This window comes from Haemorhous mexicanus, chromosome 4 (genome assembly GCF_027477595.1).
Source record: "Haemorhous mexicanus isolate bHaeMex1 chromosome 4, bHaeMex1.pri, whole genome shotgun sequence".
NCBI classification, from domain to species: Eukaryota; Metazoa; Chordata; class Aves; order Passeriformes; family Fringillidae; genus Haemorhous; species Haemorhous mexicanus.
The window spans coordinates 60,842,986-60,870,885 of NC_082344.1; the positions used below are offsets into that span (position 1 = coordinate 60,842,986).

The following is a 27,900-nucleotide window of genomic DNA, read 5'->3' on the forward strand; positions in this document are numbered from 1 at the left end:
GAGTCAGTAGGCGGTTACACTTAATTTTGAGAGTAAAGCAGGCCAAACTTTGGGTTCTTTGTTTGTTTTGTTTCTACCTCCAGCTATAAATCATCCCAGATTCATCAAACTGTTTGCAAAGCTAATCCATGCTGGACCAAGTTACAGACTGGACCAAGATGTAGGTTTATAGTAATGTCTGAAAACAGGAAAGACTTTACATCAGAAAGGAAAAACTATCTGGTTTCATTACATGTAGCTTCAGGTTTCATTACAAAAGGTTTTACATGGCTTTGATCCTCTAATTTGGCTAAAAACTGAAAAAAAAAGAGAAGTGATCTCCATGTGCACATAGCTATTTCAGTGCATGCATGTGACTAAATTAGATATGCTGTACCCCAGTGAACTACAGTGTATTCCACACAGACGTGCTGCATTTAAATGCATAGAGTGCAAAGTCGAGATAGATTAGGTCAAACCTCCTTGCTGCCTACTTTGAATTCTTAATCATACCTGCTGGTCAGGGGAACCAAAAAGCCTGAATAAGTTCCCATCCTGAAAAACAAACAAAAAAAGTATGCACTTTCTAGCCTTATATATCCATGTGTATATATACACACACACTAAAGATTTTACAAGAAGAATCTGTTTTCCATAATGCTTTCTTATGGAGCCACAATTAAGTGAGTCTTTAAGAGAGAGTACTAAAGAAATTACTTCAAGAAATGACTTCACTAGAAGCAGTTTTACTACAATAGTACTCAATTTTTTTTTTTTAATTTTTGTTTGTTTACAGACCTCCTGTCTTTCATTTTTGTGTGCAGTTGCTGAAGAGGAATTGCCAATTCTCTTTGTTCCCCTGGAGCTTGGAGGGCAGCACTGAAGAGCAACCTCCTTTCCCACAGATTCTCAGCATCAGTTCAATGGGGCAGCAGGGCAGAGATGAGCAAGAGGGGCACAAATGTTTTCCCAAAGCAACTCAAGTGATTGCTCCTTTAGCCAATAGGCTGCAGGACAGACCACATTTCCATACCCAGGTTTGGTACACTGAGAGCTCCTTTTCTTTTAGCAGACAGGAGTTGCAGTGGCTCCAGGCCAGCTAAGTTGGGTTTACAACTGCTTTGCTTCACTGAAACAGCATGAAGCGGCTTCAATCAACAGTGAATCTGGCCCTAGATGTCTTAAATCTTAAATATTTTCTTCTGTGTCATCTAATATGGTTGTTTTCCTGAATTTCACAAGCCTGTTAATTACCATATGAAATTCAAATGAACTGTGATTACTTCTGCTAAAAGAACTCATTCCCCAACAGTTCTTTCATGTCCGCATGAAGTAGGATGACTTGTGTAGCTGGTCACTATTTTCTGGACTTTAGGGTCCTTTCTACAGAAGTTTGAAAATACATATTTGTATTTGTTACCCACAAGCAATAGCAATAGTTAATTCCCTTGTGAATTCACTGCCTAAAATTTGATAATATTCCTTATTAGCATTATTTCTCAGGCATGCATGCCTTACCTATTTGAATGCTTATTCTTTATTCTCTTAGTAAAAAAACGAAAGAATCCTGACAAACTGGGGCATACTTTCTGTTTGTAGTGTTTGCCTGTGATTGCTGAGCAGATTTTCAGTGCGTTCTGGTTTCAGTGAGTTCCTTTCAATTAAGCTGGTTGCAGTTGCTTTTCAGAATGAAACCTGAGAGGTGTCATTCTCCATGCCATGCACAGATTGGGAGTTCTATTACTTAAATGTTTTGACAGCCACAGTTCCCACTGATTGGTACTAGCACTTTGCCATAAAAGTTTAATAAATAATACTCGAGTTTTAAATACTCAAATGGTAATTAGAGAGTGTTCTTTCCGTCACCAGCATGGTGTTTTAGCCTGATTAGACACCACAAGTTATCTTACGGAAGGCGCATGCAGGAAGGTGATTGCTGTGACTTTCTGCAAATGGGAAGGAAGATGTGTTATCTGGGAAGGCTGTGGGAATGGCAGGCACAGCCAGGCCTGGAGTCAGGTGGGTGGGAAAGGAGAAGCAAGCAGTGTCTGGAGTGCCTGGAGCAGGAGAGAAAGCATGAATGCCAATGGCTGGTCTGTGGTTTGTGATAATGAATGATGAGCACTGTTTTGATCACTTGGGACTTAAACCCTTTTGCTTCTCACATTTAAGCTGCTTTTCAAAGTTTCTCATTAAGATTTTTTGTTTACTTTTTTTTTTTTCAAATTCAGAGCAGTAATGAATCTTTTTCTGCAGAGGAGTATGTACTGTGACACATGATCTTGCTTGTGGGTATTCTGTGTAGATCTATGTGTCTTCTATGGTCAGTTTTATTTACTATGGACAATGTCTCATGGTCTTACCTTTCCTCTACAAAATAAGCATAAAACTACACAAAAATGGGTGAACCATTAGGGAAGGAGATCCACTGAAAAACAAAACAAAACAAAAACAAACCAAACCAACAACAACAACAACAACAAAAAAAAAATAAAGAAAGAAAGAAAGGAAAGGAAAGAGAAGAGAGAACAGGCAAACCTCAGACTCTTTCAATTGGCTATTTCCAAACAGCATGCAACTTCTAAAGCACAGGTCAGAAGGTACTCCTCTTATTGCTGTTACCATAGCAGAAACACATAAATGTGATTAAATAAATACAGCTAATCAGAAGAAAAAGAAAAAAAACCCAACCAAATTTGCAGTAAATCCAGCTCAAGTTAACCTAGTCTCAGAGGACTTTGAAAGAAAACATACTTCTAAAAATGTTCTGTGAGAGATTTTAGGCACAGCTGCAGGAAAAAGACAGTATCCTTTTCCTCTCTCTGGAAGCATTAAATCTGTTATGGAAATTAAACAAAGTCGACAAAGTCTCATAGAAACAACAGATTGAAGCCTAGAATGTTAAAAATGATGAGAAATAAGAAAAATGTCCTGAAGAAAGGCTACTGGATAATTTTAAGGAATTTTAATGTCAGAATAAGCAACCCAGGCACACTAATCCTATCTTTACTTGTCTCTTGTGATGTGGAAAGTATCCTAAAAGGAATTTAAAAAAAAAGTATAAGTAGTAGCAGTCAAAACCAGATAACCATGCCCTGGTGTAAGTCTAAAAATCTACAAAATAAATAAGTTTATATCACTTATGGCTGTCAGACTGTTTCAGAGGAGCTAGTTTATATTTTCTGAATTATAAAGGCCATTAGAATGTTTTATCTCATTATCTGGATGTATAACCTTCTTCTTTAAGGCAGGTCTTCTGATCCCTCTACAAATGTTAATGCAAATCTAAAACAGGAACAAAATAAACAAGTCTCAATTTCCTATATGTAGCACAGGGCAGTGATTGAGAGTACTGAGCCTCGATGTGTAGAACTAGAGGAGTTTCCCTCTAATCTGGAATGAAATAAAAGGATGGAATTGTAAGGACTAGAAAACACTACTAAGATCAGCATTCTGAAACAATGTTGTGGATCCAGGAGGCAGTTTTAAAGCCCGTTCCCATGGCTGAGAAAAATTCCTGCAGCACGGGTGTCATGCTGTAGAGCTGGAGTGTATTTGCTGGGACTGTGCATAGCCAGAAGTCTTGCTGTTCAGTGAGATGACTGCTCTTTCTCAGCTTGACAAATGACATCCAGCTCTGACAGAATACTTCTTCTTTGCTGGCCATCACCCCTACGGACACTGGCCAGAACAGCAGCAGCAGGAACAAACCCTCCAACTCTGATTTAATCACATGGAGCCCAGGAGACTAGTGAATGGAGCTGTTAACTCTCTGTTTGGTTTGCTTTTCCCATCTGTGTTCTATTAAACTGAGGGCAAGATTTATTCACTTTTTTTAACATCAGGATCTGTTGGTGTCCAAGATGATGGTTGATGTTGAGGTATACATACACAGTTTAACCTGGCTGAGGGCCAAAGAGGCCTATGATTTCCAGCCTAGACAATTTATTTACAGAAGGACACTAAATCCCTCTATTCTAAAATATTTTAGAAAGGATGAGCATGACTTCCCACTCTGCCAGGAACACAATACAGTGGGAACACAGTGATAGAGCAGGCTCTCCAGGCATGCAGGCAAACACTTCAGTTTTACTGTACTCCTGACAGCCTCTACATAGTCACAACTACCAATGATTTTCTGATTTCTGCTCCAGGAATATTAAATAGATTGGAGGTACCAGCTCTGTCTATAGATACTTTTAAAAACCAAGAATCCTGAATGGCTCAGCTGGTGAACTGCACTTCATGGGAACTGAAATTATTTGCCAGGCTCTCCTCTGTAAGGTGGGATAGCTGAAGAACAGACACTTGCATGCCTAATGAGCTGCTGTAGGAATAACACTTGCTTCCAAAGGAGAAGAAAGGAACCAAAAGATGGGGTTTTGAATTGCTCTGGAAAGATACACTTTTGATCAAATAATAGGAATAACTCAAGACAGAAATATCAAGGTTGTGTTTGTCAGAACTGTAAAGGGTTTTTTTTTAAACGTTTCAAGCAGCAACAGGTAAAGGTCCCAAAATAGGGGTTCAATACAAACAGCCCCCAAGACTTGACAGTTTTCCAAATCTTCTGTGCATTTTCTTCTTAAGAGGGAGCTCCTTTTCGTAAGCTACCACTCTCTCTCTCATCTCTTAGTCATCACCTTAGTCACCATATCTTAGTCACCCTCTCATCAAAATTAACATGGTGACAATCCACTTACTCTAGTGCCTTGCTCCCAACCCTGCAAGTACTCTATGGATGATTAGGTCTTCCAGACTTTTTGTCATTTCCAAAACCTCTGCATGCTCCTCTTTCAAAGCAAATGCTTTCATAACATCATGAGTGTCATATTATGGCACCTACACATATTACACATCATATTACAATGATTCTTGTAATACTAAGGCTCTTGGTGTCTCCCTATGGCAATAAAAAGTGTCCTGAAGACAGAACTTTTTCTACAATATATCTTAGAAAATGAACTCAAAGCCTGTTCATAGCCTAGCATTGGTTTGCTTAGAACAGTGTTTTCATCCCTCAAATATCCATTTGCCCCAGAAAAGTTAACACAGACTGCAGAATCTGGTTCCATGTGTGATAGCTGCTGTTCTGAACTGACTTTCAACGTTAACAAAAGAGCAATGTCTTCAGTTAGCTTTATTCAAGAATGGTCTTTTTCCATGCTCTTTCACAATTTTGTCATCTGTTAGATGACAGTAAGAGCTGTGCATGAACCAGTACAAATTAAGCAGTATTCATGTGCTTTGTCTTTTTTAGTTTTTAAGAACACTGGCAGAAAATGATGGAATCTTCGTTTTATTTTTCTTAGTTTCTAATGAAAGAAGAATTCTAATTGTATGCTGTGCTAAACTGAAGTGAGAACTTAGCCACGATACTGAGTCATATCCTTCAGATCCAGTGCATTTTATGGATTTTATTCAATACATTAAAAGCAGACTGTGTGAGAGTGATTCCTAGAGGAGGTAGCAGACACAAGAAGAAAAACCTAATCCCTAAGCTCTGTGTTAAAAGCTGCATGACTTATGTTTTTGAATGAACACCTGTGTCTGGAGTGTTCTGCAGTGAATTAAATTCTCCACTGTGGTAATGATACCTAAAGTGACAGTTCCTTCAGATCCCCATTTGCCTTTTGGGGAACACAGGGACAAGGCAGCCTATTATAGCAGTATTACAAGATACTTGATTTAGGTATTAGAGAGGCGTTAGGTGACCCATCCCATTGAGGAAGTTATCTCTTGTCATGCACAGTGGCACTTTGTGATGCTTCAGGATGCATGAGGTGCTGAGAAAGGGGGCTAAGGAAAGTTGAATCACCACTTGGTCTAGGTGCCTTGTTTTTCTTCAGAGGGGCAGGTGACAAAGCTGGGTTTGGTTTTGGAGTGGTGGGTGGGTCTTTCTCTTTCTTTTCTTTCTTTCTTTCTTTCTTTCTTTCTTTCTTTCTTTCTTTCTTTCTTTCTTTCTTTCTTTCTTTCTTTCTTTCTTTCTTCTCATTCTATTCTATTCTATTCTATTCTATTCTATTCTATTCTATTCTATTCTATTCTATTCTATTCTATTCTATTCTATTCTTCTGGTTCTGCTTGGAGACCACAGAAGGTCCCTCTCTTGATGACAAGATCACCAGTAGCTGCCAGTATTACCTGAATACCATTGCAAAGTTCATCTTTCTCTGTCAATTAGAGGAGAGAAAGCAATCCAGCTCCAGATACTGGGACTTTGAGCTCCAAGAGATCTTTCCATACCCAAGAATACTGTTCTAGGAGTGTTAGGCAAAGAAGTCTTCTTTCTCCTCAAAACTACCCCTATTTACAGCAGATTTTTTAGCAGTCACAGAAACTGCAAAGAAGCCCTCACACCAAAGGCTGTTTCACTATTTAGACAAATTCTGAAGTAGACTAAGTAAAATAAACACAGAATTATTTGTAAAAAATATATTAGAGAAAATAAACCTGGTTAAGTATCATCCCATCCAATTGCTTAAATTTAAAATACTTAGTCAAAGATTAGTGAAACTGAATCCCTCTAAAGAATCATATTACTTGCTAGAACAACTGTCAAATTGCCATTTTTATACCCACTAAAGTATTAGGATAGTCTCAAATTGCCTTTTCTTGCAGTGTACTGCAGTTATAAGTAGTTTTCTTAGTTTTGGTATAAGTTCATCTGAGTTCATAATCCACAGACATTTTCAGATGTCACTGCCTCTAGGTGTAATTATCCCAAGTCAATTCCTTCTTCAGATTTTCAGCAAGGAATACACTAGATTTAGGGTTGGGCTTTATTCTGTTTTTTACCAAATATTCTTTGCAACAGATGTTTAATTAAAGGCTGCTAGACAATTTAAAATTCTCAGAAGAATACAAATAAAAGCTGTTAATGAAGTAAATATCTGTTTAATTTACAAACATCAGTAGCATTACTGATATCAGTCCAAATATGACAAAGCACACTGCATTACACATGTACATCTAACTTTTTTGTAAAAAAAATAATAAAATAAAATTGAAAAAACATCTGCATTTTTACAGGGTACCCTGGGTTTTACTGAAAGAAGAACACAACCCACTATTGATTACCAGTTCTACATTATAATTTAGCAGCAACATGTTAACATGGGGAACATTAGGGGCAGTAAAGTAGTTTTATTATTTGGGGAAAATCACAGTTTTTGATAGCACAGCCTTTTTTTCTTTTTCATAAAAAAGGTAAAGAGCTCCATAGGAATATTAATTTATAAAGATCTATCTTCTAGTGGAATTTTCTACACGCCATCTTTTTTTCTGTAAGTACTGTATATAGGGAAAATTAACTTCTCTACAATTGCCATCTAGTGTAAAGACATTTTCTGTAATATATTACAGGTTCTTGGAAGGTGTCCTGAATATCTGCTATATGTGAAACCAAAATTGTCACCACTTTCTATTCAGTGACACCAAGTGGTCAGATTCTAAGGAAAAGGAAAAGGGGATGGAAAGGAAAAAACAGACTGAAAACATTTACCCCAAGACGACATGCTACGTTAGTTCTATTGCAAAAAAATCTTGATTTTTAAGTCCTTTAAAAAAAATTACAAAAATACTGGGACAAATATAAATTAATATATATTAAAGCATTGAAAAACAGTAAAAGGGATGGCCTAAAAGGGTTAAGTACAATGTACTTTGATACAATAAATATTTCTCAATGAAACCCAATACTGTATAGAGTTGTTTAGAACTCATAGAAACAGAAATCCATATTATTACTAATTTATCCATCAATAATCTATTTTATCATCCCCAGAACATTTATATTACAAAAAATTAATACTGTAAAAGGGAAGATAAACAATTTTTTATGCTTCTTTTACTAACATGCTGACATAAAAGTACACATCATCAGGAGATTTCAGGATTATAGTATATTCTTGTATCTCCTTTTTCCCATTCATTAAATGAGACCCCATCTTCTCAAGATGCTTAATAATTCCAAAAGACAAAATGTGTTTCAAACAATTGTTATTTTTGTATAATCTGATTCTTTTTGCTCATAAAGCTTCCTCATCCATAGGTAAGTGATTGGTATGGTCTGTCAAGACAACAAAATAGACTGATACGAAAGTGAAAAAACAAGCCTTGTGTTCTGGTCAGTATTTCATCTCTGAGCTGTTAAGTTGAAAGTCACATGTGTATAGTGTCAGTGTATCTTCAGCATGTTATAAAGAAGAATCCATGTTAAAAGCAGTTAAAGTTTCCCATTTCTGCTGCAATGTTACCAGGTCTTTTTTTTTTCTTCAAAGCTCCTCTTGGGTATGAGAAGTCTCAGTTCAAGCACTTGAATCTTTTTTTCAATGAAGAAAAAGTCTTTATTCTCATAATAAAAATAAGTCTGTTCTGTATTTTACAATATATTTCAAATATTTCCACTATGAAGCATTAATTAGTCCGACACGGTCAATAAGTATACAACATTTTCAAAAGACAAGTGTGACAGGGACACTTAGGAGGGACAATTTGTACAGCCACACTTCACCACTTTTTCAACCTCGTCCACAAAGGACGAGCCGTCGGTGCACTCGAAGGAGTATTTCCGCCTCTTGCTGCGCAGCGGCCCGCAGCACTGCCCGGCCGAGCACCCGCCTTTACATTCTAGTCTCGATACCTTCTTGGTCGTCTGGCACGCAGCATACCCTTGCTGCTTTTGGTAGTAATCTCGGACTCGTTCCCCTCGACAAGAGATTTCTGTGGGAAGCAACGTTCAAAATTAGAGACGCAATTTTGAGACGCGGGTCAAAGAACGCGTAACACGGGGAGATGCTGTGTTACGATTCGCAGTTGGGATTGGTATTTTAAAATTCGACCGAGACTCTGTATTGGAAGCTAGTGGTGCTTCCAAAGGTAATGTGCTTAATGCCGGGTTTCATTCCCTATACCTCCTATTTTCAGTAAAGCTTATATTATGTATGTGTAAACCATAAATACGAAGCTATTACAATGACAAGAAAATTGGAAGCTTAAATCTTTTCCTCTTTTATAAAAGTACACATCTTCTTTGCTACACTGCTTGCAGCTGGTTCTGTTTACCATAGGGAAATGTTTCAGAGAGCATGCAATTTAATTTATTAGACCTGGAGTTTAATATTATTCAAACTCTTACTTAATATAAGTTACATTCCGCTAACTTCATAAATTACTGAGGTATAATGGCAGCTAAAAATGAGACATCTGTTAAAAGTTCTACAACCATATTCTTCTATTCACATCTATGTACAATACAAAATAAATGCCATCTGGGGTAAGGGAAAAAGAGGGAGAGGGAGAGGTTTGATAGACAAAGGAGAAAGAAAAAGGTAGGGGGAAAAGTCATCCTGTTTTCATCCATCTCACCTGCATAATTCGCTGTGATAAATCAGTTGAAGCTGAGAGGTCAAAAGTAGAGTTTGTGATAAAACTAGGAGCAGAATCATTGGATTTGGCTTCTCAGTTGCAGAAGGTAGAGAAACAATAAATACAGAAAGATACAGCAGGTAAAAGGTAATAGTTAAATATAGTAAAAATGTGTTTCTGAATAAAGGCAAAAAAAAAAGGAAATGTTTTCACAGCAAAACGTTTGATGAAAAAATCCTCAAAATGCAAACAAATTCATGGGAAAGGCTTGGTTTTTCTCTCATCAAGATAAAGTCTTATGGTAGAAAAAAAAGCAACAAATGTGTGTGTTGTGGAAAAAAAAAAAATTGGTCATGTTTTTGGCTGTTCATGTGCTTGGCTGTTCATGTTTTACTGAAAAAGCCTATTTTCTAAGACCACAACAACATGAATGCATTTTTTTTACCTTTATCACAACTGTCCCCCGTGTATCCGCTGCCGCATTCGCAATATGGTTTCCCAAGTCCTGAAAGCCTACATTTGCCATGTTTACACCTGATGGATTGGCAGGGGTTAAGCAGCATTTCCTCTTCATCACAGAGGACTCCCCCATGTCCCTGCAGGCATTTACAACTGTATGAAAATGCATTGATCGGCAAGCAGGTACCATGCACACATCTACAGGGGAAACAAGCCCAAGAGAATAAAAATAAATTATTCATCAAAGTTCAGGCTAAGCAACATTAACTACAAATACTTTGGTCTGTAGTCAGAAGAAATTACTTTGGTTTCTAATGGACTTTTTCAGTGAGATGCAGTGAAGTGGTTTATAATTAGTATGCAGGTTTACACAAAACAAGCTGCAGTACTGAACTCCCTCTCACCAGAAAATAGCCACTGTAGATGTGTTATGGAAAAATTTTACAGGCCACAGGTATTAAAAACAACATTTCCTGTCTACCTAAATTTTCAGCATGCTTTTGAGAAGAACACAGGAAAATCAAGCCAAAGGAAAAAGAAACTCACCTGAAATTCTGGTTCGTGTATCATTTAAAAGAAACTCCATATTGTCACTCATGAAATATGGGGCTCCCAGCACAAAGACAGGTCAGGCACTTCCTAAGAGAAGCTGTTCTGACTCAAGCAATGGCAGTTTCAAGTTGCATATGTGCTTTCCCTTCAAATACATTAGTCTGTATTGCCAACTGCAAGTAGCAGGGCCTTGTAATATCTGAGGCAGTTCTGTGCTTCACTGCAAGGCAACGGCACTCCCCCAGAATTCATACCAAACCTCACACTAGGTGAGGCTGTGCAGTGTCAACTCTCACCCAAAGTGATTAAAGCAGCTAATTTCCCAGTTGAGGTTTCATAAACATTTGGGGCAGGCTCAAATTTTGTTGTTAATACAAAAAAATTGTGAGTAATCTGCATCTGCTAAGTTGTGGTGTACAGTAGTATGGGAACACACTGCTGGTCTTCTCTTGGAGAGAGAGGTGGTGCTTCCTAAAAGGAGGATGCTTAATTACCTGTTCCTAGCTGTAAGCTGAACATCAGGGGATTTCACCTTCTGAAACTATCACCAATGACTTGGAATGAAATTACTTCCCTTTCCTCATTTGGCGGCACAGGATCAATAACTTCCTTCCAAAAATAAGGTTATTCTCTTTAACTGTTGTTTCCATAGAAAAATTTTCTATTTAAATACTGTTAGGGAGATCACAGTGAAAATTCTTCTGTGGGGAGGAATGCAATCCTGACATACAGGTCACCCTTCCTCATGTTTTTGCTCTCTAATGTTTTTCCTCTCTACAGTGTACGACTCTTGAACTCACAACCTCCTTAGTATATTATGACAGCAACCTAAATAAGTGAAAAAATTGAGATAAAAAAATATAAAAATCCTATTTGATCTAAAATAAAATAATTTGTTTCAATTTGAAGATAGCAAAAATTAATCTAAAATTGCATGTTGTCTTAAAAGAAGAATTCAATTAAGTGCAACATCTCATTTTGAAATTTTAAGATTACATAACCAGTCTGGGATTAAAACCTGCAAAAATAAAACTAATAGGTTAAGCACCTCCTACTTCTGTACTAGTCAGTATTTTGAAGCAACATTCCCTACAAAAATTGAAAATTGTTCCTGTGGTTGAAGTCTGATATTTCAAAACTGTTATTTAGCAATTCAAAATGGAAGGCTTAGACAGCATCATGGGGCAGATAGCTTTTGTTTATTTTTTGATATGTTCAGCATTTGATCTTTTCACCATATATAAAAATCCACTTTTAGGACATCTGATCTACAGTTACTCAGGTGGCACTGACATCCTGCCATGCTCTATACAGGCTTTAGATGTCAAAGCAATCTATGTCAAGATCTTTGGTAAAGTTTTGCTTTGACTTAGAAGATGATTAAATTTTAGCTAATGCCAACTCTCATACTTTTGTTTCCACCTGCTCTTTGAAGCTCTAAATTTCATCTTCTGACTGTACTGAAAGGAACATCAAGCTAAGTGCAAACTCTTGGGCACAGTTTCATCTCATCTAATTTTAGGTACCTGTGTCAGGCACTCAAGTTGGATGTATAATTGCCATAAGCTCCAGACATAGTCAGTCATGGGGAGAAATGAGCTTATCTAGAGACAACTTGAATTCTTATTTATTCTTTTGAAATGTGCTTATTCCTTTACTGACTTGAGAGCAAACTTTGGTCACTATATTTTGAATTCAAACACCTAGATGAAGGTAATGTAAAAGTGTCTTAAGCCTTCTCATGGTGTGCATCTCTAAAAGATCACCTACATTTCTCAAACAGAGATCACAGTGACAATTCTGTTGCCCAGATAAAGCAGAATGTCAAACTGTATTAGATGGATAAAATGCATCTATTCAATAGACAATTTAGAGATGAATCAAGAAATACAGAATGAAAATCCCCAGGAAGTAAAGAACAACAAAGCCCTCCTCCACTCCAAATAAAAAAAAAATGTTTTGGCTTTCTCTCTTAAAAGCTCACAGCACTGTATACAGCAGAAACAAACCCAATACTTTGAAGAGCGAACAAAACATTAACACTGTGCTCACTTACTTCTGTCCTTGATACTGCCTACATCTGATTCTGGTAACTTCATAATTTGCTGCAAAAAAGCACTCAGTTTGTGTGATAATGTGCACAGTTATAAGAAACAATGAAGAATCGAGTACTTCAAGGACAGTTTAAAGAAATTCTCTGGCTTTTCTGATAGTAGAACTTGTGGGTACAATTTGATGCTATTTTTTAATCCTGAAGTATTGAAATATAAAGTCACATTTGCATTTTATAACCTGCTGTGACTACCCTTCTTTAAAGTTACTGTGAAAGAGGACAGCCAAAAACGACCAATAAAAAATTAAATGCTATAATGATATCCTTCAAAACCTGACTGCTCTAGCTCTGGGAAGAGTTCAAAACTTTAAAGGTACTGAAAGAGTGTATAACCAATATAAATAAAACTGTGTTGCAAAACATGCTAACTGCTATATAAAACTTTAAAGGGTCAGACTCTCCACACACTATGTGAAAAGATGATTTAAACATCATTTTACATAGGAGTTAAAAATCATCTAATTAGAATCTCTTAGAAAACTTAGGCCACTGGTCCTTAAAAGTCAAAAATTACATAGGCAAATGCTGCACTGAAAGAGCAGCAGCCAAAAGACCCAAGCGGGCTTGCCTGAACAGAAAAAGAAAAAAAGAAAAAAAAAAAAAGAAAAAGGAAAAAAAAAAGATGTTGCCAAGCTGCAATAAGGGCAGCGGTAAGAACAAACAGAATGGCATCTTGTTGCCCAAGATGAATAAATACAAAATAGTTTTGAATTTCTGAAGTTTCTGATCTTCTTGTGCTGGGAGACCATGAAACCAAATAGAATCTTTCTCTGCAGTAAATTTGAAAGATGAATACGCATAGATATCAATACTATCATATACACAATTATACATATCTTTTTGTATCTCCACACATTTATACATAAGAATCTTTCTACAGACATGTATAAATATCTAAACTAAAATTTTCTGCTCAAATCAGTAAATAGAATTACCACACTGAGACTTAAACAGAAGTTCACCATAAAGTTTGAAATCTATTTTCCTCCTAAAACCTGGGGTACTATGAAAATATAAAATATTAGGTATGTCCATAGTATCATTTTTCCAAAACGCAGTTGAGAATATTATTAATAATAATAATATTATTATTAATAATAGTGATTTAATTACCTTATTCTTTACAACTGAAAATAAGAAAATAGGTTTTTTTCCCATTTGCAACTACTTCAAAATTATTTTTGTGCCAAAGGTCATACCCACAATTGCATCAGTGCATCTCATTACAAAAGAAACCCCTAGAGAAGTATGCAAGAGCACCTTCCAGGCTTTAGGCAGAACTTCAGTGAGGGGTGTGATTCTGCTCCCCTGAACTGGGGACTTTCCCTCACTAGGTTTATGGAAAGAACATATGTTAAAACCTGGATGCTGTTTTCGCTTTTACATGCCCAGGTTATGTTGCTTCTTGCAAGTGTGAACTTTTATGAAAAAGAATACACGTAACAGGAGACATATGTGCACATTAAACTACTGCTTTTTCTGGAGGAAGGACATACTTATTTCCGAGGCACGGGTCGTTGGTTTGTTGGTCACAGAGCGGTCCGGTCCATCCTCCTTCGCACTCACAGGAGAAGCCTGACTGGCTGGTAGCATGGCATGTCCCGTGCACACAAACTTTCTTATGGCAAGGCTCACAACCTGGCAGAATTCCCACTTGCAGGGGCACATTTCTGAAGTCCTGGAGTTCACTGTTGATATACAGATTACGGATGCAGCCATGGAAGCTAGTGCCGTTCTGCCCTGGCGACTGGCGCAAAGCTGCTATGTTGTTTTTCACAGGCATGCCTAGGGAATTAATAATAACAAATAACCAGTGTAATAATGTCACAATTTTCTATACAATTTTCTGCATTTTTAAAACACTTTCAAAGGAATGCTTCTTCTAAATTAATTATTTCTAGCTATTCAAACTAGAACCACGAACAATAATTTTGGAAATTGTCCTGGTTGTCAAGCATGCGTATAAATCAGCTCCAAACCTGTAAGTCTCTAAGTCATGCTTAAGAGATGAATACAAGACTTCACCAGAAAGGAAGCTCAGAACTGTGAAAAGGTCAGCTTTGCCTGGGTCGATCTAGTGCATTCAAGTCCAGGATAGCACACAGTTTCTGAATTCCAGAAAAAGAACGGTTGTTGAAATTTAGCAGCTGATATGTCTTTTTTTTTTTTGTAAGCTAGAGATACTCAAGTCCAGAATAATTTAGTTGGACCAGCTCATCAAAATGGAACTAGCATACACATTTGCTATGGAAAATTTCCTGGAAAGGATAGTTTAACAGGTTGAGGTTCCAAAACCAAAAATACTTTTGTTTAGTATGTCTCAAAAACAGATTAATAAAACTTAAAGCCATTTCTATTTTTCCATTACAGTCAAAACCAATCAATAATAAAAAATAATTCAACATCCAACTACTATGTGTGTACAGTTTTAGATAATGCAAATGTCCCCAGTGTTGACCATTTTCAGAGTTATTCCTCTGTTACAGTCTATAGTTTTCACAGGTGTAATTAGAGCAGTAGGTGTATGTGATGCACTTATCCTGTTATAATCATTCAAGAATAATTCAGAAGGAACATTACTATCAAATGTTTTCTTCTAAACATGAAGTTCTTCTACTCCTACCCCCTGCTTTTTGTTTTAACTTATTGCCAACATATTAGCCGATAGCAGATAGTTCTCAGGAGAGTGCCTTCTGATAATGAACACAAAATGCCCAAATGAGTCTTGAGATTCCCAAGGAAAGGAAATCAAAGTGCACAGAGCATTAGAAAGGAACTGTTTACCTGAAAATAAATATTCTTAGTAGCTGCATAGGTTTATTCCTACATAAAATCAACACTTTTCATTCTGGTACTTAAAGAAAGCAGCAACGTTCTGCATAGTTGCTCCTTAACCATGTAAACTGATACTTCTAATAACTTTCTATATTACTCTGAACAATTAAGAGTCATGTAGAAATACTGTGTAACCTAGTGAAGCAGACCTGCCTTTCATTTAGAGGTCCTTATAATTTCATTCGTGCTAGGCTTCAGTGATTATAGAAATGAACATTATTGTATCCATACTGTTGAAGAGCCTAATCTTCTTTGATCTTATCAGTTAAGTAAGTGCATGGGGTTTGTGTGGCCAGGCTTTGGGTAGTGGGGGAGCTACAGGGGTGGCTTCTCCAGGAAGTGTCCGCCATGTCCAAGAGAGCCAATCCCAGCTGTGTCCAGGATGGACCTGTCAAGTCTGCCTACGCCAAGCCAGTCAGTGATGGCAGCAACAGCTGTGTGATAATGTATCTATAAAGGAAAAAAGCCCAACAGAATAATTGTGCAGATGTGACCAGAGAGGACTGAGAATATTTGAGGAGTAGCTCTGCAAACAGAGGCCAGCGAAGCAGGAGGAGGAGAAGGTGCTCCAGGTACTGGAGCTGAGATTCCCCTGCACCCCATGGGGAGACAGCTGTGCCCCTGCAGCCCATGGACGCTCACAGGGGAGCAGAGATCCACCTGCAGCCCATGGAGGAGACCATGCTGGAGCAGGTGGATGCTTCAGAGAAGACTGTGACCCCATGGGAAGCCTGTGCTGGAGCAGGCTCCTGGCAGGACCTGTGAAGAGAGGAGCCCCCACTGGAGCAGGTTTTCCTTGGACTTGTGAACCTGTGGGGCACCCATGCTGGAGCAGCCTGTTCCTGAAGAACTGCGTCCCATGGGAAAAAAGGGATCCATGCAGGAGCAGCTTGTGGAGAACTGTATCCCATGTGAGGGACCCCACCTGGAAGAGAAGGAGGGGTTTCCTTTCTCTGAGGAGGAAGCAATGGCAGAAACAATGTGATGAATGGACCATAACCCATATTCCTCATGTGCCTGCACTGCTTGTAGGAAGGAGATAGAGAACTGGGGGGAAAAAAATTAAGCCTGAGAAGGAGGGAAGGGTGGGGGGAAGGTGTCTTTAAGAAATGTTTTACGTCTCCTTTTCATACTGTGATTTAATACATTAAATTAATTTCTTCAAGTTGAGTCTGTTTTGCCACATCGGTGAAGGTTCTCTCCCCGTCTGCATCTCAGCTTATGAACTTTCATTGCATTTTCTCTCCCCTGTCCAGTTGAGGAGGGGGTGATAGAGTGGCTTTGGTGGGCACCTGGCACTCAGGCAGGGTCAAACTGTAAAATAGGCTCTGAACTATTATTTTAAAGGACTCAGACTGCAAACAATCATGAGCTTCCATCTCCTCACATCTACTTGCCATATTCTCAAACCAGGGACCGGGCAGAGTCATCAAGGCCCCTTCACCCCTTGAAGGGGTCTCCCTTGAAAGCCACACTCAGCTAAAGTTCATAGAAAATGCTTTAAGTATCTCAGCAGAATAGATGCACTGATGTTACATTTTGTAAAAATAAAAGGTGTACAAAACTAAGCACACCAATGCAATGCTAAACTAGATGTTATACTTGAAAGTGTCAGGAAACTTAGATGTGATTTCTGAGAACCATATAAGCAGGTATGTATGATACCAGGCAATAGGTGGTATATCATGATTCAGAACTTTTTTTTGTCTATTTTCTCTAATAAGGGAGACATTTGGAAACACAATGCAAACATATGCACAAGCTTTCAACCTATAAACTTTTGCTTTTTGTAGCAAGATACCAAATGTTAGAAGGTCAAAGTGTGTGTAAAACCTGCTTATATTCTTTAGAAATATTTCTTAGATAGTTTTTATATAAAGATTCTTTACCATTTAGGAAAGTACTGACACAGAAACAATACAGACAAATATTTCAGATCTATTTTTGGCAAGGTAAGAGAGTAGCTCCCATCCCCTTTTAGGCTTTTGGATGCTGAACATGACTACAGGTAAATTACTGTTCAAGGAGGCAAATGGCAGGAATCTCTCTTAAATAACAGTCACACAGTAAAACTGTCGAAACAAGTATCTAATTCTAGAAGCTGCCAGAACAGAGCAGGCACAAATGAGAAGCAGCTGATACTCTACCTGTCCCAGAAATAGGGACATCCATGAAAGAAGGTGCCACTCTCAACTAGTAAAATATGCTCTAATTTCCGAGAGAAGAATGTGAAGTATCATTGATGTCTGTGACTCCTTTGAAGAATTTTTGAGAAGAAACAGATTGTCCCTTAAGAATTCTTACAAAAGCCATGCACTTTCAATATGATTTACTGAAATTTGTTACAGAAAGGCTGAAAAATAATAAGCATGTGTATTCTGACCACACACTCTATACACTCGAAAAAGGAAAAAAAAACCCCAAAAAGTATAAATAAATTAGCTCAGTTTTGGTAAAAATATAAGTTTAATTACCCCCTTTAAACCAAGCTACATATTGTGGCCCAAGTGTAACATAAAAAAAAAAAAATGGGGGGGAGGGAAGGCAGAGAGAGAGGGAATGAGAGAGAATGAGAGCACACACTGTACAAGGGCTTGCTGTTATGTCTGAATTTCAGCCTGCCAACTGAGGTGATGCTTATCAGAAATGCCATTTTAGCAGGAAAGTGGTAAGAGTAAGTGTAAGCTACATGATGATTTAGGTGTCAAACTAAAAGACTTTGGCAAAGATAAAAGTACTGCATAAGAACCTAGTGAGAATTTAAGTTCTTAACTGATGAAAATGTGTAATCAAATTCCCTAAAAAAATCTAGATATAGTTGGATAAGAAAAAAATAATTGAGTCTCAAAAAGATGGGTGATATAAAGATACAAGAGTGAAAATTACCTGTCTTGAGAATTTAAAAAAATTATAAACAGATAAATTAGATGGAGACAAGGAAAGATTAAGATCTGAATGTCAACCTGCTGGGGTTTTTTCTTTTATTTTGTTACAATGTGCTTCTATGATTGGTTTTTATTATTTTTTGGATCAACATTTTCTATGACAGCAGAAATAATTGCCTATATGGAGCCTGAATGCGAAAAATTATGATAGAATAAACACAGAATCTCCCTAAGGAACATGCACTAGAATGCAAAAGTCTGCTGCTCTTAAGTATCAAACAACTAAGAGAAAAGATGATTTCCAAAAGTTATTCTTCTGATACTTGAAGATGACAATGCAGATTAGTATGATTCTCTTAATGGAGGCACAGATCTGCAGGGTGAAGAAGTAAGGAAGAGAACCAAATGTCACAAACCAGCATTGTAGTGGTAAGAATGTGCCCAGAATAAATGTTTACAGTTGGCAGACTGGCCTCATTTCATCAAAAGGTGCTTATAACAGACAGGAGGATTATTGTGCTGCACTAAGCTCAGCTTTCAAGTAGTACAATTGGCCTCAGCAGTCATTAAACAAACTGATGTTGATAACACAATTAAGCAAGCACACAGTGTCCTATCAGAGTCTAGGACCCCTCTTCCAGATGTGGCACAGGACACTATGGCAACAGAAGTGATACACAGGAAAAAATGCAATGTGCATTTTTGCAGGGCAATCCACGTTTGAAGGCATCAGTACAGTACATCAAACAAATGTACTATTGATGGCACAGTTTTTTGCAAGGAGGCAAGATGCTTAAGACTAAAAAAACAAAAAAAAATATTCTCAGACATAAAAGAAATAGGCAAAATGAAAAAGGAAGTACATTTTTTTAACAGAAAGCACAGATCAGAAGAAAACTCCTTACATCCCTGTTGTAAGAGTATAAGGTTAAACTAAGTAGAACATGAAAATCTGTAGCTTTTAAATAATGGTTAAAAATCATGCCTAATTTCTGAACTCCAAGAACTTTGACTTGCTACCAAGTAGGGAGGCACTAAGTGTTGGCTGAATTTTCTGGCTTTTACCTAGATTGCACAGGTCCATAGAAAAACAGCAGAAACTGCTACTTAAAGCAATGTACTTGAACTCAAAGTTCTACAGAGTAACTGGCATCAAATGATCAAAATTTTTCAAATACTTTAGCTGCTCAAGTTAAACAAACAATTAAACATTCTTTATTTCTAAAAACAAACAAAACCCAAGCCTTGACACATATAGTGAGGCAACTGTCTGGGCACATTCTTACCTAGTGTCCTAACTCCTATCAGCCCTAAGCAGTAAGATCTCCAGATATAAATTATACTTCATGGCTTTACACACTGCTCTCATTTCCTGCAGATATCAGTACAGGGAAAGAGGAATGTAAAATGAGCAAAACAGAATGCTACCATTCTACACTTTTTGAATAGGCATTACTAAATCTTCATGCAGCTAAACAATGTTAAGCACACTTCTTCAGTAAAATAAAAGGCTAAATAACAGCAGAAATTTACAAAATTTTACAGTCATAAAAAAGAAACATAATTATAAAAAAGCAACCAGTGTAGTTTGAGGACATATTATTTCTTAAAATTGAAGCTATTGACATAAACTGCCAAAGTTTCATCTTAAGGAGTTATGTCAATGAATGAGTCTCTTTAAGATACAAAAGAATGTGTTTCTTAAAGCATGTTACCACAGTAAATTATCTATAATATCTCTAGTAAGAAGCAATAAAATCCTCTTACCTCCTACATACAGTGGAGAATCAAAGTTCAGAGTGGATTGCTTGGACAAATTGGTAATTATCTTGGGGCTTCCTCCATCAACAGATAAAGACAGAATCTGATCCATAGCTAGCAGCTCCACAATATGGAAATTTCCATCATTAATTGTTTCCACGCTGCAAAAAAAAAGTTAATAATTAACAGTTGATGGTCAGGTTAGAAGAGTTTTTTACCTTTTTCCCCTTTAAGAGTCAATACAGTTTCCGATCAGAACTTCTCTAGGAGTGCACTCCCCTGAAAATTACATTATAAGCAAAGACATGCACATATGCTTAAAAGCCAATACAATGCAACACCCCTTTTTCTGGACTAATGATGACAGGGCTGGAATTCCTTTTCTATGAAGACATGCTGAGGGAGTTGGGGTTGTTCAGCCTGGAGAAGAGAATGCTCTGGAGAGACCTTATAGCAGCTTTTCAACATTGAAAGGGGGCTTGTAAGAAATATGGAGAGAGACTTTCTACCAGGCCCTGTAGTAACAGGACACAGCCCAACTGTCTTAAACTGAGAGAGGGTAGATATAGATCAGATAGAATCTATTAAGTAAAAGAAGTGACATGAAAAAGTGTTCTTTAATACAAGGGTGGATTAATATGAAACACCGGGACAGGTTTCCAGAGAATTTGTGGACTTGTTATTGGAAATGCTCAGGATCAGGTTGGATGGGGCATGGTACAACTTAATCTAGTGGAAGCTGACCCTGCCCATAACAAAGAAGATGGAACTAGGGGATTGTTTAAGGTCCCTTCTAATCTAAAACATTATGTGATTCAAATGTTACTTCAAGATCATATTTGCATGCAAGTCTGTGTGTATCCTACATTTTGCAGAGTATTGGGTTTACATATCTTGCAAGTATAAAGGCCTGAGTCAACTCCAGTGATACATAAATCTATTTCATGGAATATGGAACTGCATCTAACTTTAGTCCTGCCAGACAAAATCATATCACTGGTCCAGACAGCTCCACTGACACTTGCAATAAAGTTTTTTGTTATCTTTATTGGGCATGCTTACTTAAGTGTGTTCAGCTTCTGGCCAGTACAGTGAATATGAATGTTGTATTTTTTTTTTTTTTCTCTCATCTACACATACCATTTCCTTCTGCTTACTATCAAGATATGAACTCACTAGTAGGAGAATGCCTGAAGGTTCTCAAGCTGAAAATGCTTGCTTCAAGCCTAGTACTCACCCTGAGTAAGGACAAGTTTACTCATGCTGCTAGGCACAAAAAAATGGCTGCTCGTGCTTATCAGCCTCAGTATCTAGGTAGCAAGTGCTTAAGTGCAGGAACTACTCTGCACTTGAACACTGCTTAAATACATCAGAAAAGGAAGAAAATGATTAGTCAATTCTGGGACTGAATATATCATTGTACTTGCATAACTTGTAGTCCATTTTCCACTGGAGAAATAGAGTTGAATATATGCATGGAAGGTGTGAGCTGTAGTCCAGAGACCAGAAATTAAAACTATTCCCATGAAAGCCTTTATTTATTTCAGGGCACCATCAAATAAGTGAGCTAAATCCTTTGAAAAAAGTTATTTAAATGAACAATTTGTATGATAGTCTGAAATGGACAGTCACACAATCAATTAGCTCTTCTCATTGAGAAAGTAGGATAGCTGAAAGGGATTAAGTTCCTAAATCTCAAGGCAAAAATCAAACAAATTACCTTAAAACATCCTTAGTGATGTTTTAATTAACCTAACTGCTTTTGTCCTGGAACAGATCAGCAGCACACTTGGTCATTCACAGCTGTGACACATTAAATAGCTTCTTAGCCATTTATTACCAACTCTGTGAACAGCCTTTGCTCACTGTGGATCAAAGATCTGCATGGTAGCATGCATGCTTTACATAAACCCAGCTCTATTTGAGAGTGCAAACACATGACAGAGCAGACACTGGCACAATAAACACTTTATGGGAGCTGCCAGGAGGGGGACTGCCAGTTTCCATGGGGGGAAAGGAAATGGTCAGGGTTTATCATTCCTAAAGAGAAAGATTTATTCAAGGTATCAAGAGGTTTGTTTGATCTGATCAAGCAATATAAAAGATGCTGTGATTAAGTTGCTTAACACATTTCAATGAATCCAGGCAAAAAAAATGTGCTAAAAATCAAAGTGCATATAACTTCTTGACTTCAGGAAGCCAGAAATCCTGATGTAATGTTCTTGTTTCAAGGAAACTTATTTCACAACTTCTAAACCTTTCACTCAACAGTATTTAGAAGAATAAGAGCAACACAAAAAAATGCATTTTTAGAGCAAGGGGTCATTCCAGGGATACAAACCATAATGTGTAAAGGGAATGTGTCTCTGATAAGAGTGATTATTAAAAGCCTCTGGTTTAAACTGTTTCACTGGTAAAAATTTACTGCAGAAAGAGAAACCCTCCTAGGTAAGGGTTGTTTAAATTGAAGAGGAAATATACTCAAGGCATATCTGCAATATTTCCTGCCAATGCACTTACATCACTTTTAGTCCATTTCCCATTGGAGATACGAGATCTGAATGCATAGATTGTAATGAAAAGCTGTAAGAAGAACTGATTTAAGGCTTCTGGTACTCTGTAGAAGTATAATGATCTGGGAATAAATAGTCCCACATTTCCAATAAATATGTGATGAAAACTAGTTTACAGAATGAAAATATTTTTTTTCTTTTATGTAAAAAAACAGTTAACATTTAAAAATGGATACCTAGACAGAATAAAACACAAGTGGATCAAATTTTTTCAAATAACTATCTCCAATGTTTGAATATTATTTATTTGTCTTGGCAGTGCCATCATCTTGTTTCTCACATTGACTGATGACTGCTTTTGGGATGATGGCTCTTCCTGCAGTCAGTTCCCATGAACTGGGAGGACAGGAGGGAAGCACAAGGGAGGGACTGAAGGAAGGACTGGAAACATTCCAGGAGACAGATTTAGTAGGTAACGAAAGCACAGAAAGACAACATGCAATGAATGGATAAAAAGAAGGCAAAAACCTTAAAACAGGCAGGAGATATCAGAAAGATTCTGTGAGGGTAAAACAGTAAGAACTGGAAACAATGAAGGGATTTGAGTAAAATGTGTAAAAGATTCTGTGCTACAACATACTCCTTTCTAGAACCTGAAATAGACATTAAACAGCACACAGTTTGTAGGGCTATCACTAGATGCACATATATACCTATACCCAAATGTGGTAATGTATTTGTGGCTTCCCCCCAAAACAGAATGATGAAATCACAGACTCATTTAGTTTGGAAAAGACCTCTAAGATCATCAAGTCCAGCAACTAAACCAGTCCTCCACCAACTGCCAAGTCCACCACCAAACAATGTCCCTAAGTGCCACATCTACACTTCTGTTAAACACCTCCATGAATGGTGACTACACCAGTGCCCTGGGCAGTCTGTTCCAATGCTTGACAACCATTTACATGATGAAATTTTTCCTAATATCCAATCTAAGCCTCTCCTGGTGCAACTTTCCTCTTGTCCTATTGCTTGTTATTTATGACAGGAGACTGAACCTGGCTACAATCTTCTTTCAGACAGTTGTAGAAAGAGATAAGTAAAGTATGCCCTCAGCCTTGCCTCAACAGCAAAAGACTTCACTACACTTGGACTATCACATAATAGCTTTCAAATATCTCAGAAACTCACCATCATGCATATCAGAAATGAAATGCAGGTTAACAACAATAAGAGAAACTAAAAATAATAACCAAAAGTGTGTATCTGCTTCACTAAACAGCTGTGTCACTCTGTAACGTGTCACTACATTTCCTGTCCCTTTCTTCACTACAGTTGCATTCTTCATTTGTCACATAATTCAAAAGAGACATTCGACTATATAGGGGAGATGCTTCTTATTATTTTGTAACAGGGACCTAATTGGGACTCTGTTAATTGGTCAGTTTGTTATTAACTCCTTCCATGTTTATGTTTGTTTTTTTTTTTTCTGTGTGAGTACTGTTTTTCAATCTTTCTAGATTCATCTTTATAGATAACTGTAATGGAAAAGTGTGAATTACCAGTATTTATTATGTTTCAAGAATGCCAGAGAAAGCTTAAATTCATGGGAAGAACATATATGTTTTGAAAGAGAAGAAGTATTCTAAATAGATTATAGAAATGGGAGCCAAAATAACTTGGAACTACATATGACCCTTATTCCTATTGCTTCTTATTCTCAGAAAGATGTACCTATTGAAATAAAAATCAACAAAAATAATTAAACTCCTGAAAAAACAATCTATATTTCTTGTGTAGCCCTAACCCAGATAGAAAAAAAAAAGTAGTATTTTGAATAGGAGTAAAATAATTTATAAAAATAATTTGTTTTCACTGAAATGTCTCTAATAGAATGCAGAACAGTGTGACTTTTACAAACTCTAGAAGCAAATATACCTATAAAATTTTACAATAAAAGGTCTAAACAGAGCAAAAAGAACATTCAAGGAAAACTGATTTAATACTTCCCCTTTACTTCTGAAAGTAATAGTAGCACCAAGAGGGCAGTCAAGGCTAGGAAGTGATGCCTCTTGTCTTTCTGCTCACTCTTGCAATGACTGCTTGCTAATTCCTGTGAGGTTTTACAATACCTCCCCAAAAAAAATCAGGTGGTAATTTTTCAGAGAGCCAGAGAAATATGATTAAAAAAAAAAAAAAACGCTCAAAAATTATGCTACAGAAGCAGCTGTAGAGTCTTTCCCTTAATGACTTTGGAAGCAAAAGCCATTGATTTTTCAAAGGTATTGCCTTTTTTCAGAATCAAGTTTTTAGCTTTCTCTTCACTTGCCAGGGAAAAATCCCACATTATATGACTGCCTCCCAGAGAAGAGAAGCTTCTATTTAATTTCTGCTTATACAGTGTAGTTTTTCATTTTACCCAGCACACTAGAAAATTATTTGGCAGTTACAACAAAGAAAAAACTTCACTGCTACATGTGAACTTTAAAAATGTATAAATATTCTGCTGAAAGCTAACTCTTATTCTGTTTTACTGCATCAAATAATATATTATCTGTCTGACATATCTACATTAGAGTTACTTGCCAACCAAATCACATCTTTTGGCAAGAGGTTTTAAGTGTCTGACAACACATTAATTTGCATATATTTATTTTAACCAAGTACTAAAAAATGCGACTTTGATATAAGTAATGAATGTAGGTTTTGTTTCAGTTACAGATGTGTTTCATCCAGGTTCACCTGTAAATAGCAGAGGCTGGATATGATCCTGTGTCATAGCTGACCCTCACTCTACCCCGGTACAGTTCCACTGCTATATGATCTTTATCGCCTTTGTACAGCAGGATCCCACTGTCTTCATCTGTGGCAATCTAGTTAAAAGATAGAAATATTTAGAAACCACAAAAATTAGGTATTTAATCAAAATGAGGTATTAACTGAATCTCTGAATTTACTGCCATAGTCTGTTACTTCATTATAAAATTCTTTTTTGAAGGACAACCTGACAAAAGTCTTTCTCCTCCTATCAATAAGCCCATCTACTTCAATGTGAATATAGAGTTATTGCATTAATTCTTCTAGATTTTTAGTTCAAACTGTGGAAAGCTCTTTAAGTGAGCCAATGATAACTTTGGGTCATTTTCAACATCATGGAAAGTCATTTACTCTCTTTTCCAGAAAAGAGAATCCACAACACAAGTGAACTTACCTGTAGAGTGATATTGGTTTGGGGGCGTATCTTAGCTGAAGGGATTTGCAGATAGGATTCTTTGTTGATGAAGTTTATACTAATCAGCTTTTCACATTTCTCACCCTGGTAGCCTGATAAACATTGACAGATTGGTTCACTTTCTTTTATGATACACTGGGCCCCATTTTGACATTCATAATTATCACAAGGGCTGGTGCGAGGTAGAACCATTGGCGGTGAAAACTCACAAAACAAGCCACTAAATGAAAACAGAAAACAATCAGTATTTCCAAGAAAAAACAACTGTGACAGAAGACATCCATGTTTGTACTGCCTTCAGGTCTTTCTCACCTGTACCCTTCTGGGCAAATGCACGTGTATCCATTAACTGCATCAGTGCACTGTGCTCCGTTTTTACATTTGTTGTCCTGGCAGTCGTCAAAGTCAATATCACAATGCTCACCTACATATCCAGGTGTGCAATCACATCTGTAAAACAGCAAAGCCAATCTGATAGCACAGTGCCTTTTAATGACCCTGTGTGATATAACAAAGTTAAGGAACTACTGTGTTGTTTAAAAATCAAGGAAAAAAAGGCATTCCTAATACTTTGTGTGCAAAGACTTTATAGCTTCATCATACTATTCAAGGGGGAATCTACATATGTAATGAAAACAGGTTTGCTAGTTAAAATATTTACACACTTGCTGTTATATTGAGGAATTGTGTGCAAATCTAGAGAGCCCTCATGAATAATTTAAGCAGTTTCTAGAATTTATGAGCAAGATAGAATGTTACAGGATGTTATTCATGGCTGCAAACACTAAACACAATCAATATGCTTGAAACCAAGACAAATAATCCAAAGCTGGTACCGATGGTTATTTTCTTTGCCAACTGAATGGCTATGAACAGACCAATGGCCCATTTATGCAGTTTAAAGGTTATGCATAAATTTTTTGCTCCTAAGGTTCCACCAGTCTGATTTACTAAAAATAGCTCCATGGTTGTTGAACTAACGGAAGTCTCAAAACCCATCATCTGTCCTCCCACTGGTCTAGAAACAGCCCATCTTCAAAACAGTATGTAATGATTTTTGTTTGTAGGTCTGTTTTTTTTTTTTTTTTTTCCATGTGAAACTCTCATTGCTCATGCTAGTGGCATTCCTTTAGGGAATTCTCATATATAGGACTGAGAGAATGCTCAGAACTCTGTCAAAAACTAATGGAAAATATTACAAATTCATGCATCCATAAGATATTTTTTTTAAATTAGGATGTCATGAATTGATTTCATTGGATCTTTTGATTCCCTCCTTAGTGTCATTTCTTTTACTATCTAAAATTTTCTCTAAGCTGGCAAGAGTGATTTTAAATAGCCATGTAAGTTTAAATTTAGCACTTCAATCAAATAAGTTTCATTTTTTATTCAACAACAGGTATGAACAAGACAAGGGAAAAAGAATATAGAGCAACTCATCAAACGTCTGACTGAGATACATCTTGAAGTATACTGCATGTGCTATTTTCTGATTTAAAAGTAACAGAAAAGATTAATGGACTGGAGAGTAAAGTATATGACACTAAACTAGGTTTATTGAAGTGACAGGAAAAAACAAACATAATGCACTACAACAGAAACCAAACAATTTTTCTATTTTTCCAGTTGAAACTATCAACTTAGTTTCACATTCAACTGAATATTTAATATTTTTATGCCATATTTTAAATAAAATGTCATTTCATAAGTAGTGGGAATGACAATCTGATTTTAGCACAAAAGCAAGCTGTGCATAAAACAGGCACTTGTGAGAACAATTTAAATCTGCAGGTTTCCTGTATTTATTAAGCTAAAGCCTATTAAAACAACTTTAAATTGTACATACTAATTAATCATGATAAGGATATGGTATAATTAAAGACTAGCTTTCCTGGGGAGGGACTTCTTTACTTTATGCCTTTCAGTATGCCTTCCTAATAATCTCTTTCACAATTACTTCTCTAAAAGCAATATAATTATTCCACTTCAATTAAATGCAATTATTTTCCTACTGTTCAAACTCCTATAAGGGTTTTGTATAGACCATCATAAAGGCTACCTGTGTTTAAAATCTGGTTGGAATTAGACCTTTTAAAGATCAGTCAAATTCAGGAAAACATACTTCAGATAATAATGCAGCTTTACATGAAAAAAATGGCCTATTCTGCCATAAGGTTTAATTATAATCAAAATTAGTACTTT

At 36.8% G+C, this 27,900-nt stretch overlaps 1 protein-coding gene across 3 annotated transcripts in view; it reads right to left on the reverse strand.

The window, feature by feature from the left end:
- Positions 1-6,860: 6,860 nt before the first annotated feature.
- Positions 6,861-27,900, reverse strand: part of SLIT2 (slit guidance ligand 2) — a 258,432-nt gene continuing 237,392 nt past the window's right edge. For all 3 annotated transcript variants that reach the window (XM_059845090.1, XM_059845089.1, XM_059845088.1), the window contains 7 exons: positions 26,011-26,148; positions 25,678-25,918; positions 25,209-25,339; positions 19,960-20,114; positions 13,969-14,257; positions 9,794-10,005; positions 6,861-8,703 (listed from right to left, as the gene is read on the reverse strand). In XM_059845090.1, the coding sequence (XP_059701073.1) occupies positions 8,462-8,703; positions 9,794-10,005; positions 13,969-14,257; positions 19,960-20,114; positions 25,209-25,339; positions 25,678-25,918; positions 26,011-26,148 (1,408 nt within the window). In that variant the 3' untranslated portion in view covers positions 6,861-8,461. The remainder of the gene's footprint in view (positions 8,704-9,793; positions 10,006-13,968; positions 14,258-19,959; positions 20,115-25,208; positions 25,340-25,677; positions 25,919-26,010; positions 26,149-27,900) is intronic.